The sequence below is a fragment of the Corvus hawaiiensis genome, chromosome 10 (genome assembly GCF_020740725.1).
Source record: "Corvus hawaiiensis isolate bCorHaw1 chromosome 10, bCorHaw1.pri.cur, whole genome shotgun sequence".
In the NCBI taxonomy this organism is placed as follows: Eukaryota; Metazoa; Chordata; class Aves; order Passeriformes; family Corvidae; genus Corvus; species Corvus hawaiiensis.
The window spans coordinates 9,006,148-9,021,094 of NC_063222.1; the positions used below are offsets into that span (position 1 = coordinate 9,006,148).

General features: G+C 39.5%; 1 protein-coding gene across 1 annotated transcript in view; it reads left to right on the top strand.

Moving 5' to 3' along the window:
• Nucleotides 1-11,151, top strand: part of CLSTN2 (calsyntenin 2) — a 213,684-nt gene extending 202,533 nt beyond the window's left edge. Inside the window, exon 17 of the mRNA XM_048314740.1 lies at nucleotides 89-11,151. Within this exon, the coding sequence (XP_048170697.1) occupies nucleotides 89-292 (204 nt within the window). The 3' untranslated portion in view covers nucleotides 293-11,151. The remainder of the gene's footprint in view (nucleotides 1-88) is intronic.
• Nucleotides 11,152-14,947: the final 3,796 nt, after the last annotated feature.

Consider the following 14,947-nt stretch of genomic DNA (forward strand, 5'->3'; position numbering starts at 1 on the left):
TCTAAATGCTCATTTGAGACAGCCACTGGCTGCTAAGAAGGCACCTTTCTGCTACTGTCTCTCTTCCATTTCTTTACATGTATTGTAGAAATATGAAAAGCCACACCAGATAGAAGAGGAGAGTGAGGAGGAAGACATAGATGATGAAGAAGAAGACACAACCAGTGCTGAATCAGATGACAGTGAAGAGGAAGAAGAGGAGGAAGAGGAAGTGATTGTCCAAAAGGGAGACAAACAGAATGCCACCAGGCAAGAGCAGTTGGAGTGGGATGATTCAACACTCCCGTACTAACAAACAGCCTGCAGCCACAGCTCTTTTGTAACAACCAATACAGTGTTTTTTCAGTCTTTGAATTAATTGACAGGATTGGAACTTCTGCTTGCCTGTAACTGTTTCGCCTAAAATGATCTTGTTGTAGTAATTGATAATGACAGAACTGATCCTTTTCTTACAAAGCCGGGGGAAAATGTGGTACAAACCTCCTGGCACACACAGTAATAAAGTAATCCAGAGCTTGATCTGTTAGCAAGCATAGTTCTCAATTTCCTGTTTCTACCTGCAGGTGTGTGACAAAAGTCCTGTCACTCTATCCATAGAGGTTTTTGCCTTTACTACTTTTTTCACATGGGAGAGATTTCAGCTTGTTATGAAGAATTACTTCTGTGGGTCCAAATACCAGTTGCCATCTAACTTCACATTCTTATAGGTGTAAAAAACATAATCCTCCTCGGGACTGGCTTTAGTGCTAGAGGGCACAGATGCTGAATTCCATCTGTGGTCTCATCCTGCCTTTTGGATGTTAACTGTGTTATAGGAATACCTAGGACCTGACAGGGGATGCATGTGTGCCTATGTAGATGTGGACAGTGTATTTTTTCAGGCATGCTGTCAGACCCTCAAGAGAGGGATTTTTATCCAACCTACTGATAGAAATTAAAACAAGTTTTAGAAAAACAGCAACAAGAAGGGGCTGCTGAAGGTTATTAAAAAAAACCCCAGCTTGTTCTGTGTCCAGAGATTGAGTAATATGATCTTATGCAAACTGTAAATTATAATGGGATTGATTCACTGAAAATCTGTAGAGCTGCTCATTAGTTATGGATTGAGCAATTTGCAGCAAATCAATGCTTTAAACCGTCTGTCTCATGGAATCATTAGCTTGCTGCAGCATCTTACTGAACTAGTGGAAAATAAGTGACCCCATTATTCCATAGCTATGTATGGCTGGGATTTAAACAATTATTTTAGATGAGGAAAATGTTCCCTTTTGCTTAGTGAATGCCAGCTGGAATTCCTGTCTGACTGTATTCTATAAAAACATTATTTCTTCTGTACCCCTGCCTGCCTGTAGTGCACAAGAGAAAGGAACAACACTGTGAGCTCTCTTCTGTGCTCATAATTCTCCCTTATTTCTTCTTCCTGAAGCCATTAATGTTGAGAGAAGGTTTTATAAAGTAGACAAGGAAAAATAAAACCTGTGTGGAACCAAAATAGCTGAAAATGAAAACTAAACTCTGAAGAGGTTGAGAGATTATTTTAGTTTATTATGGTAACACAGCATATTTTTCTTAAACACTGTTTAAAAAGAAAAAAAAAAAAAGGAAAAAGCAGAGCTACATATACAATGTGTTGGTAAGTCTGTGTGGTGTGGTTTTTGTCCCCCTTCCTTAAATACCTTTGCATCTTCAACTGCTCTGCTTACCAAATGCTGCAGCACTTGCTAGGGGAGCTGCTCTAACGCATAGAAACAAAATGGCATGGAAGTGAATGCTGCTTGGTGGTTCGTCTGGGTTATTTTCCTGAGTACTTTGTTTTCTTTGCAACTTCATCTTTGACTTTTGCTTTCGTAATTTGCTGTTTAAAATGAGCTGCTTCCTCTTCTCCCCTCTCCCAGTCAGTCTAGCCACAACAGGACCTTGCTGAGCGCCCTGAATGGTGGTTGATGTTGCAAAGGGTACTTGGAGAAATCCTGAGGGTATCCACCTCCCTCAATACTAGGTTACTAACAGCTCCTGAATGTCGTGGGATATAGGGAGAATATATATAGTGTATTTGGGAGTTCTTGTAATTCCAGTTTCTGCATTTGATAGCTGAAGGGAAATACTGACAGCAACTAGGCCTTGCAGTTAAATAACTAGAAAGTAAATGAAAGAAAAATCTATATTAATTTTAAAATTAGAGATATTCATGCTTGTATTTGTTGTGCCAGCAATCATGTTGTCACATGGTTGTTAAGACTGGCAATACAGCAGTTTTCTTTTGTTATCAATCCTGTTTCATTTTATTCTCTCACACGTATTAAACTTAGAAGAATATTTGCAGAATCAAGGCCACATAAGTACATTTTATCTGCAGGAATAACAACTGTAAAAATGTCCACAATTTCTGTGTAATACAAAATTAATATTTCTGAATATCTTGAACAAAAATGTTATGTTAGATCATTTCTTACCATCCTAGTATCCTAGATAATTTCCTAGTTTTAATTTTTTTAGTGATATGAAGCAGGCTCTTCATGATGCTTGTTATCAGCACATATCAGCAAATCTTTTTGCTCAAAAAAAAAAAAAAAAAAAAAAGATTTAAAAGCAAATGTACATATTTAAAAGTCAATTTCAGATTTAAAACTAGACAAATTATTTTAAAGTTTCTGTTATTCCTGATTATTATTGTTGTTGTAGCAAGCATTAGGGCAACATGAAAACAGCAATTTACAACCTTATTGACAGCCTTTAATTCTTTTATATGTTTGTGAATTCATCAGTGTGTTTCTCCATCTAATATATTGACTTTTATCTTTTTGTTACTGGAAGCAGATCTTTTCAGGTTGTACTCGTACATTACACAAGAAGCAAACAAAGTATTTTCTCTACTGTAAATAAACCTACCTTTTTAAACCTAAGCAAAGTAATACAGGCATGTGTGTTGTCACTAAAACTTGGTTTGCAGTAAGATATTCAGCAAACTAAAATGTATCACTGTACGTACTTTAGATTACTCATTGGAGTGCATTATGCAGCATTTTTCATTTAAATAAATAGAAACATCCTTTTCACAAAATGGCAATGAGAATGAGAGACTTCTTCACAAAATGGGCCCTAGAATACTTGTGTAGCACTGAGAGCAGTGGCTTCCTGAGTGAAACTACTAACAGAAAATGAAAGAAATACCACTTTTTCTAAAACAATTCTAACAATATTTCCTCCTCTCCAGCAATTATTTTTTTATATAACCTACTTGCTTAAAAATCAACCAGAACACATACACACATATGTGCATAAAGACACACGTGTGGGGGTTTTTTGCCCCTAATCAAAAGCCAAAATTCTCTCCTTTCCTCCCTGAAAAAAAGTGTTTAGAACTGTAAAACCATTCAGGTTGGAAAAGATCGCTTAAGATCATTGAGCACTGCAAAAACCACGCTAACATGGCCCCAAGTTTCCCATTCATGTGTCTTGAAATTCCCCCAGGGATGGTGACTCCATACTGCCCTGGATGGCCTCTTCCAGTGCCTGACCATCCTTTCAATGAGGAAATTTTCCCCAATATTCGATCTAAACCTCCCCAGCACAACTCGAGGCTGTTTCCCCTTGCCTTATCACTTGTTACTTGAGAAGAGAAACCAACCCCCAACCTGGCTACAGCCTCCTGTTAGGGAGTTGGAGAGAGTGAAAAGGCCCTCCTGAGCCTCCTTTTCTCCAGGCTGAGTGCCCCCCAGCTCTGTCAGCTGCTCCTCATCAGCCTTGTGCTCCTGACCATCAATGTCTGTCTTGTGGTGAGGTGGCTTTTTTACAGTAGCAATAAACAAGTGTATCCAAAGAAAGCACTTCTGAAGAGGTACCCACAATGCATGGCATCAGGAATCCAGAGGTGACAACAGAGGTCTAAAATGATATCACATCAGTGATGCCTTTAAATTTTTGAAGTTCTAATCTAAGGCTGGAAAAAGCTGCAAAACCTACAAATGCAAATTGAAGATGTTATCTGAATTAATATAACTACCTAAGTGGCTATTTGTGATTAATAGTGCTCATTTCTCTTTCACTTCTACCCCCTCCACAGGTGTTTTATCTTTGCAACTAAACCTTAAAATGCACAGTTGACATTAATCTCAATATTTACTGCATTGGCTGACACCAGTTCAAATTAGAAATAGAGATGAAGGCTTCGTGACATCTTTAATACTAATTAATATAAACTGTTGCTATTTGTTCATTCCAGCAGGTAATACCTTGCAGTGGTGGTGGGACTGCTTTTTACCCAATGATAGCTCTCACCAGAGGCTAGTGGGAGGGAGCAGTTTATTTTCCTGTCTGGCATGTGGTGGTGCTGAGCTTGCTGAGCACCTGTGCACCATCCTTACTCCATTCAGGAACAAAATGAGGCTCAGAAAGGATCAGAAGGCTACAAAGTTCCTCTTGTAGGGATGAAGTCCACTGTCTCCATTGCAGCAGCTGTCCCTGCCTGACCCTAAACTGAAAATAATGCCACAGGAGCTCAGCAGCCCTAGGTGAAGGATGGTCAGAGGGTAATGCAGTAGCAGCCCTTACTTCACTGAGGCAAAGCTTTTTGAGCCCTGCACCTAATTTGTGTCTCAGCTGTCTCTTTCCACAGCTGTAACCTCAGAGGCAGCTTTAATCTTTTCCCTGGCCAGGGTCCCAGTGCACTGGGACACAACACTGGCTCTTCTCAAAGTTTTGGTGCCAGCACACACAGCACTCCATATCCACAGAACAGCACAAGGAAAGACTTTACTGGGGTGACAGCAGCTAAAGATCTGGTGAGATGGAGCTGCTCCTGGAATATAAATTTTAATACCAGAATTAAGGATGTTTGCAAAAACCTATGGATACTGAGAGAGGAAGAGGAATTAAACTGTGTGTACATCTCCTCTAAGGGGCTTCCTCTTCCCTGAATTCACACATGCTGAACAGAATAAGTATCTCAAAACAAGGATATCCCCAGTCTCAGGGGGGATACCAGGTTTTATCAGGTTCTGCCCCGATAAAATTACTGAATAAAAATAATGGAAATGCTGAGAGGAACCTGGATGATGCAGTAGCCTTATCTAGGCTTTCAGCAACAGGTCTGAGATTAATGCCCCTCTGGGGTGATCCCTGTAGCTGCTGACCTTTACAGAGCAACTGTTTAAAGTAGTTCTACACCAAGTGAGGAAATCTAAGGAGATAGGAGAAAAAAAACCCCAAATGACAAAACATAAACATCAAAAAGATTGTTAAAGAAATCAAGCCACCTTCTAAGTCACTAAATTTATTCCTGTTGATGGCACATAATTCTGTGCTGTACAAATATAATCTTCCTCATGCTTCAACCAGTATCACCAACCACAGAATGGCATTAGGTTTCTCCCTCTCAGGCACAGCTGAGGAAGCTTCCAGGCCTTGTTCCTGCACAGCCTCATTGCCCCCAGAGCCTGCAAAGCTCACAGCATTCCAGTGCCACTGCAAACAGCCACAGGAATAGCGGCCATCCCATCCCTCAAAGATCTTGGTGTTCCCAAAGGAACCAACACTCGCATGCACCAAACCTTGCAACACTTTGTAACATAAGTACTCTTTACAGCACCCACAATCTGTGATCCTGTTCAGTCTTTGTACATTTGGATCAAATGGAGTTTTTTTTTGAAATAAAGAAAGTCATAACAAGCAATGTGAGGGGAGATGTAAACTGAAATTCATCAGGTTCCCTAAAGCTACATGTCTCAGACTGTGTATCCAATGATCAGACATCTGGTTGCTGGACTTGCCTGGAATCCAACTTCATTTTTGTTAGCATGGAAAGGAAAGACACAAAGAATAGAGATAACCACTAAAGCTACAGCAGAGAAAAATTCATACTCTCTTAACACCCCCAATCTCAAGAAGTATTTCTGCACAATATATTGGGAAAATTGCTCCAGTGATATCTCAGAAAGTAATTATAATTCATAACCTTTGTAGAATGGGCAAGGTTCAAGCCTGGTGTGTTTTTTCTGGTTTTGTTTTTCTCTAAAGAAGACATGACCATAAATTAAAAATACACGACACTTGAACAGTGCAAAAATGAAAGGGGAGCAAGGGCTTTAATTTCATAAGCCTCTGTCTAACATAGGGGTTTAAAATAATAAACAGTTGTAGCCCTTATTTTTGAAACTTAACAGAATAAAATGAATCCAGGAGGTTTTGTATGTTCATAACTTCATTCCTGGTGATGAAAAGGCAGGCACCAGAGCAGGTAACCTTTTTCCCTAGAGGTGTTTTGCTGCCTTTGGAGTAGGTATTGCCAGTGGTTTGCTCGTTATGGTGTCCCTGTCTCTGCTGGCAATAGGAACAGTGCTGCTGGCATCCTTTGGAAAGCTGTGAGTGCTGTTGATGAACAGCCCTGTGAAAGAGCTTGGTGGTGCTGTGGTTCAATAATTCTCCTGCAGCTCTGCTCAGAGCCCTCCCTTGTGGTGCACTCCAAACATGTGCAGAGGGAATGACACAATGGTTACAGTGGAGAGCTTTGGGCTGGTGCTTCATTAGTTATTGTCTATAAAGAAACACTCTGCGTGAAGCACTGCAGACATGTGAAACAGAGTTCAGGAAAAGCCCTCATTCTTATTTTCAGTACTAAGTCATAGGGAAATTGTGCATTCATCAGCTGTTGAAGCTCCATGGCCGTGTATTGTCACTATTTATGTCTGTGCTGAGAACAAAGAAGCAGCAGAATTTTTTTCCCAGTTAAGCACATTGTACAATAAAAGAGTTCAGCTTTCCCTGGGCAAGGTGCACAAAGCTTGCCAAACGCAAAGAGAAGCTGCCTCCAAATAGGGAACAAAGATTTTACAATGGTATTCCATCCTCATGCTTTAGAAACCTAGAAAATTTAATGGGAGTAAAATGCTTTACTGCAGCCCTTCCTATTCCTTTTGTAAAAATCTGGATAGTCATGGGTTTTCAGAGGTGTTGAACTTCCCAGCTGGGTATAAAGTTCTTTCAGGTGTCTTTTGGTGTAATAACCCATAAAACTATTTCTGACTAAAGGTTTCAGGATATACTAAGGGGGAAAAAATGGCAAAAAGTTATTAAAATTACAATGTCTTTTTTTTTCTACTCCTGCCTCCCCTAAATATACAGATACAAAAGACTTGATCAGACAATCCTGACCAAGTCTGTGACTACAATGACATTTCAAACCAGTACTGAAATTGGCAGTAAATCCTTGTCTACAAACTGCTTAATGTACAGTAGATGAAAAGGTGGATGGCTGTTTTAACTAGGCATGCTCTTTGGAATGTGGAATGGATCAACTACAGTCAGTTCCTTTAGGAAACCAAATTATTATTTAAGGAAGAGTGAACAGGAAGGTAGAAGAGAGTACTGCATGAATAACAGAAAGAGTTAAGATTTACAGTGATGTGAAAAAAGTTGAAATTTATACCTGTAGAAAAGAAAGACACATAAAAGCTCGAGTGTCAAATAGTAAGAAAATGGAAACATTTTCTGTTTTCATGCCAGAACTGACACTGTCATGATGAACAAGAAAAAGAATGAATATAGGATGTCGAAGGGTTCCGAGGTGACCAGACACGTACGTGTACACGCATATGTGTGTATACAAGAAAATCACATAACAGTTCCCATGGGGAAGTGGGGGCTCTGGTGATGAAGGAGACCCTGTAGGTTTTTAGCCTTGTTGGTGCTGAAGTTGCCTCCTTTAGTTCAAGTTACAGCACCTCCAGCAGAGCTGGGAAGGCAGCAGGGCCATGAGAGGTACTGCTATACTGGGCGTGCACTAAGTAGAAAAATTTAGAGCCAAGGCCAGCCCACGGGGACTTGGGGCAAACATTGTGTCTTCTGTAACTTGAGTTTGAGGGTTCAGTTACCACACAGTTTAATTTGAGGTAAGAAATGGAACTTTTGCCCCCTGACAGCTGTGTTGATTAGTTTTGGAGATCCATAGGTTGATGAGGAGCTGGAGACACCCAAGGCAGACTATACTCCACATTGAAAAGGCCCCCAAGCAAACTTTTTGAAGTGATACAATCTCCTAAGTGGCCACATAGTTAGGACTCCTGATTTTTGAAAATATACGTAATAGAAAACTTTTCAAGGATAATGACCATTCCTGAATGAATCTGAGAGCTGAAGTTACTGCCTCCATTCTCAGAATCAACTATTGGCACGTTTATTGTTGGCCTCTCCCCAGACTGATGTAAAAGTGTGAGGTACATCTGAAAAGAGATGGGGTTTTTATATATATTCTGTTACAAATACTGCACCACCAGTTGAGTAAATTTTTGATTGTGGTTAACAGGCAGTTCTGTTCAAAGGGTCATCATGACAGGGATGGGAAGATACACCAGAGTGGATTATTGCTTTGCAGGGTAATTCACACTATGGGTAGGCTTCCTAAGAACTGTTTCATCTCAATTTCAGTGTGTTTAGAAGTTCATACTAGACTTGCCAAATCCTAGAAATAAAGATTAGTAGAAAAAAGGAAAATGTAGTGCGAGTATTATGCTAACAGTGCAGAATTCTTTACTAGAATATAATTTTTAGTGTTAGGGATGGGGGTGCTTCAACCTACTTAAATGTTTCTAAGCCTGGGGCTTCTACTGCTTCCCCTGGGAGATTGTTCTAGAGTCTATTAGAATTCACCATTAGAAAGCTTTTCCTGAAAATGAATTTAAATAATCCTTTTTGTAATTTTTATCTCAGTCCCAATTATACCCTTTTGCACCACTCTAAATAGTTCCTCTAACCATGATTTATATCCTTTGAATATTTTTAGATAGTTATCAAATTCATTGCCTTTGGTCATTTACTAGAGAAGCTGTGAATCCCTCCTCATCCCAATTCATTCCTTCAGTCTTGTATTTCTTACCTTTTCATGAAATGTCTTTAATACACAAAATAAATCCCCTGGTATTTCCTTAAATATGTCACGATCAGTTCACTCTGTTAAGGTGCTCGTGTTGGTGTGTGTCACTGCATAAGTTGTCAAAGGTTAAACAATAAATTTAAATTGAAACTTGATTTTTAAAAAAATCTTTTCTGTAATCAGTGGATAAGTGCTCATACGATATGAATTTAGCAGTGTCTTTTACGTGGAAATGATTTAACAAAGCCAACCAATAAACACTGGAGCCAGCCAAACAATTAGACAAAGCATAATTTGTTAGAAATTAGATTATTGTCATTAATGTGAAAACAGACACTGTCATTCATGTGCCCATGTTTTTAAGTGTCCCTATACTAAACAGCAACTACTAGTACTTTCATTTAGGACAGATAATGTTGCTTCTCCTCAAATGTCAGTAGAATGCACCTACTTTCTAAAACAAATGCTCAAGATTTCCAGCCAGGCACTAACTGCTGCAAAGAAATAGAATTGTGCCAACTCTTCTGATTACTTCCATGCCTACCTTTATATTGCAAATTTGTGATACATTTCTGGTCTCTGCTGGCATGATGACTCTGGGGTTTGTTTTCAAGCCTGTGTTCTCCGGCTCAGAAGCCACACAGGCAAACAGGGAGAATGTACAAAGTCAGCTTGGGTCTTTTCATTGATGTGTTTCCTTCATCTGCTCCTGCCTCCTGTACCTGAACACCAAACCAGAACTGAAATCCTTGTGCTTGAAGAGCCACTGCATCACTAAGACCCAAGTGAAATAGAATTTCATTTCTTCTTCATTTGCTCTGTCTGCAAGGATTGGTGTAAAGGGGAGAGCAGGAACACTGAGGGCTCCAGTGGTGACTTTAGGGAACTCTCTGCTTCCCTCAGCACATCTCAGTCCCTAGTGGGTGTAAATTGTGCAAACCATATTGTAGGAAATTATGAATTGCCAGGAGTGGGTTTAGGTCACAGGAGCAAACAATGACTGCCTTGGCATTGGCTGTTTCCTGTCACTTCTCTGCCCACCTTCCCAAAATGAGCCATTGGATGAGGAATACCCGAGGTCTGACAGACAGGGGAAGATGAATGAACCTTGCAAGCTGAGGTTGCAACACAAAGGAGAGGAAAAGGAAGAGGAATTCCTGAGTAAGGAACTGTAAAACATGACTTGTGATGAGCAGCAGAGCAGGAATCAGACATGCACCCTGAATATTGTTGCAGTTTAGTGGAAGGGGTTGTTCTAGTTAGAATTAACTATGTAGTTATTAAATATTTTATATGTTACTGAGAGTGTAGGATTTCAAAGAGCTGAGAAATAATCTCATCATGCCAAATGTAACAGCTGTGCTCTAATTGGCTGGGACAATTCTATTTCATATTTCATCATCTCTTGACAGTAAAAATGATATTTCATCTGCCTGCAAAAATGTAGAATTTTTCACACACAGTTTGCCATTTCCCAGATTGCTTCCATGTTAGTGCATTGGTTTTTGTTGAGGAGCAGTAACTGCAGTTGGTAGCATGTATTTTGTAGCTTGGGATTGCTTCCTAGCTGTCCAAATTCTGTGTAGTTGTGGCCACTTTTATGGATAATAAAACATATACCAGAGAAGGGATTAAGTAAACATATGCTGTATGGTTGTACATACAACGGTTGTACTCCGTAAACGTGTCTCAAACCAACAGACTGTTCAGCCCAGGAAAGATGCTCTTACGTGAAATATCTTATTGTGGATGTGAAACAACCATAAACCGTGTCTTGAAATGTCTTGTTGCAGATGCTAAATGCATTTCTGAAAGCATGAATCTATACAATTTATGCAGTACGATGAATTAAATGACTATATGCAATTAAAGAGATGAATATGACATGATTTTTGAATAGATATGAATCAGCTGTTAAGAAAAAAAAAAAATCAAACAAACCAAACCAACCCTTTCTTAAAGAAAATGTACAGCAAATTTTGACAGACAGTACAGTACACAAACCCTAACTTTACATGGAGTAAGGAGTTGTACAAAACCCCCTCCATGGCATAGTGGTGTATTTCATAAAAGCTATGCCAATATGCACAGTCATTTATGAATTTGACATTGTTAGTATCCATGTTTTCCACAGGACTGATTAAATGCATATTTGAAATAGATCTGTTATTTTAAAATTTGTTCTGTACATCTGTACATGTATAAAAGCCAGAGTCATTTTTGTGGTCACTACGGCACTTTCTGTGAATTGGCCAATAAATATAATTTTAGAATTTCACATAAAAGGTAATGTTCTGTCATCTTTATTTCACTGATTATTGGGCTGTTCTCATTTACTGTACCATAACCTTTAAACACTAACACACCTCTGGTGGCAAAGGTTAAATATCTGGCCCATGTCTGCCATCTCTCTTGCTAATTCCTAGGAAGGAATATGCCACATGTCAAAAGACTTTTCCAGTCCAGTTTTAGAGCATCTACACAACTTTTCATCCTGCTGCTGAGAAAGGGAAGCAAGGGAAAGGGAACTTTTCAAAGAGCTGTTGGTATTTACATTTAATAGCCATCTATTTTCCCCTTTCATTTTGGTGTGATAAAAGATGATAAAATATTAAAGAGAAGGATGAATATACCACATATTACACACATAAAATGTGAAATAGTACGAGGGGAAAAACCTAATGCTGAATCACCAGCCTATGAATTGCATTAGCACATGTAAGTGATGTATGGGATCTCATCACACACAGCAATGTACCTGACTTCTTTTTGCCTTCTGCTCTGTCTGGAGCTCCCCTCCTTGTCAGCTCCTCAGGCTCAATCTCATTCTTTTACAAGATGTTCCACTGATTACCTCAGGTCTGATCTGCACATCACAAACTCCCCATGCACACTTCTTTAGCCACACAAGTACCCAACATCAGCGGTCTAAGATGCAATTCAGTCCTTTCCAATTTTCAGAAGGGTTCATCTCCTACTTCACAAGTCTAAGTGACAAGCAAAAAAACGTGAACGTCCAAATCTCTGCCTCCAGCCCTTGCTGTGCCAGGCTGAACACAGCAAGTACTGAAGGTGACATCAGACTTCACACCCCTATTTCAGTGGCACAGCATCCCCTGGCTGGCTGGAGTTTGGGAAAATCAGGGAAAATACATATCCTACACAGGGACAGTGAGCCTGGTCTTGAGTCATCACAGGTACAGACTGGTGTTAGAGTTCACAGATTCCAAAGAGAAGTCCTTGTTTCCTGCATGTCACATCCAGAGTGGGGCAGCCTTAGCAATTCCCTTTGGTATAACGGGATTAGATATGGCCGCTTCCACTTTTTCATAATAAAGCTTCCTGAGGGTCTGAAATATTAGTTAAGAGTAGCTGTGCTGAGTGTGCCCACAGCAAGGCTGGGCCCATCATCAGCCTGCATGGCTGCAAGGCCTGTTTTCTTAATAGAAAAAAGGCTTCTAAACCTAATTACCCTTGCCTCCTTAGAGAGCAATTCCTGACTGCCTTTCCTCTCCTCCATCCCTCCATGCAATCTAGATTTTTTACTTTTTGTGTGTCATTAGTTAACAAAATAAAAGAGGAAGGAAAGAAAATTGTATTCCACGTTAGTCCCAACCAGAGTAACCATGAAGTCCTGGCACTCTCTCTTAACAGCAAATATACATCTCCTGTGCAGTGACCTGAGAAGACACACAAGTCACTGCAGGCTCGGACTGTGCATTTTCTTTCTAGCAATTTAAATAGCCTATAGAACCTATTCGGAATTTAGGATGGGCCTTCCACAAGTCGTGAGTCTAAACCTAATGACTTATAGTGAAATTGCAGTGATTCAAAGAAACAAAACAAGTTACAAGTTGTCTAGAAAAAGAGTCTAAAGTTTTCCACCCTGTAATTTTCTTCTTTTTGTGACAATTCATAAATATATACAAGAAAACAATTTTGGCTAATAACTCAGTCATAATGTGATCATATATTTAATTTAGAGATTCCTTGAAGAGCTCCTGAAAAATCAGAAATACAAGCTAAGGCATCTTTAAGATTTCTGCAACCCTCTGCAAAGAATTATGTCTTGTCACAGAAAAGACAACAATATTTACTTACTATTTTACGAATAAAAATAATTTCTATTTATAACTTAATTCTATTCATAATTCCAAACCTTTGTTACCTTTGCAGGTTTTTTAATAACCTCCATGATCTTTGTTCCTGAATTTAGAAAACCTACAACAAATCATGGTGGCTTAGTCTAGTTAAAAATATGTCTCAAGTAGTCAAACATTCTGCTACGCCTTCCCTGATTTAGGACACTGAAAGCCTCCTAACACAGATGCACAAAACTTAAGGGTTTTTTTCTTAGTTACACACAAGATCCACTAGGAATAAAAAATTGAAAATTAAAGCTTAACTGATACAAATGGCTTTTTCACTTATTTGCAAGTTATTGCTTGTGCTATGACAACCTTTAAACATCAGTCCTCTACCACACTGAAAAAGAAAACAAGCAGCTGATGCTAGTCCCAAAATCAAGTGCAAGGAAAGATATTCCAGCCAGGAAGAGAAAGTAGGATTTAGTTCTTACCTGCCATATAGCTTCAAACTATAAGAGTGTAGGTTTAGATTAGACACTGGGAAAAAAATCTTTACTGTGAGGGTGGGGAGGCCCTGGCACAGGGTCCCCAGAGAAGCTGTGGCTGCCCCTGGATCCCTGGAAGTGTTCAAGGCCAGTCTGGATGGGTCTCGGAGCACCCTGGGATAATGAAAGGTGTCCCTGCCCATGACAGGGGTGGAACAAGGTGGTCTTTAAGGTCCCTTCCACCCCAAACCATTCCATGATTCTATGATATATTGATGGATCATATATAGACAAATACTCATAGATATCAGTGTTTTAAAAAGTTGTAGCTGATCTAATGATTACATATATGAGATGCAAAGACACAAGCAGAACAGATCCAGCAACAACAGATTCATATCTGCCTTCCTTATGTGATGAAGATTTTTCTGCAGAGGAGCCAGCAAATGGCTCACTGGTCTAGAAATTCTGATTTCTAGTTATTCCAGTTTGACTCCAACAAATTCACTGACTGTAGCCTGGCAGCAGAGATTGGAGCCTGTGAGATTTACTGCCTTCACCACACACACTTGCTGTGGCAGTGACCAAATATTTCCTCCTGGCTTCAGCACCGCACCCTGACTACATCAGGAGCTGTCCCTCACAGCCCTCCTGCCTCTTCTCTCACTCTCCCTGAGTTAGAAGTTACAGTTTGATGTTTCTCAACAAAAATGGGACAGACTAGTAAATAAGACCACAGGCAGTTTTTAAATTTCCCTGGCTGCTTCTGCATGAAAGGGCTTAGAGGAAAGCTCACCGAGGGAATCAGTGTGCCTTGCAGCAGGAAAGCTCCTTAGACAGCGAATTTTTCAGTGTGACTTCTGCAAATCCCACTAACTACTCAATCAGAAACGTCTGCTCAAATGAAAACACCACTGAAAAAGGATTCATGAATGTATATGAAGGAGAAAAATTGCTGCAGGGGCTCAGAAAGAAAAATAAATCTGTGTAAAAGGTTTTGGTAAAATAAAATTAACACACAGCTGTCTCCAAATTTCCCAAGACCTTGTAAGGTACCATGTGCTGTAGAGTTAAAGGTGTTACAAAGAGACATTGACAGAGATGTGTATTCGACACAAAAATCACGAGAGACCTTACAATGAGGAAAACCAGTAGTTTTTTTCTTGTGCTTTAAATTAGAGGGTTTGAAATGTATTTCTATTCTGATCTTAAAAAAAGAAAAACTATAACTTCCCAGAACATAATCATAGATACAGGGAGGAAGAAATTATTTAGGCATATTATTGCAAACATCATCCTTAAAACAGGGTTCACACAGAAATATAAGCAAAACCTTTAGAAATTTAGCATTTAGTGGAAGAGTTCAGCTGTGTCTCTGAGATTAATAAAACTTTGTAAGCAGGGCTTTATTTTTAACCCTTTCTAGCTCTGCCAGCTGCTTTTTCAAAGGAAAAGGAAGGATTCTGTCTGCTCTTGCTGTCTTTCAGTGCAGTGGTCAAGGAAGAGAG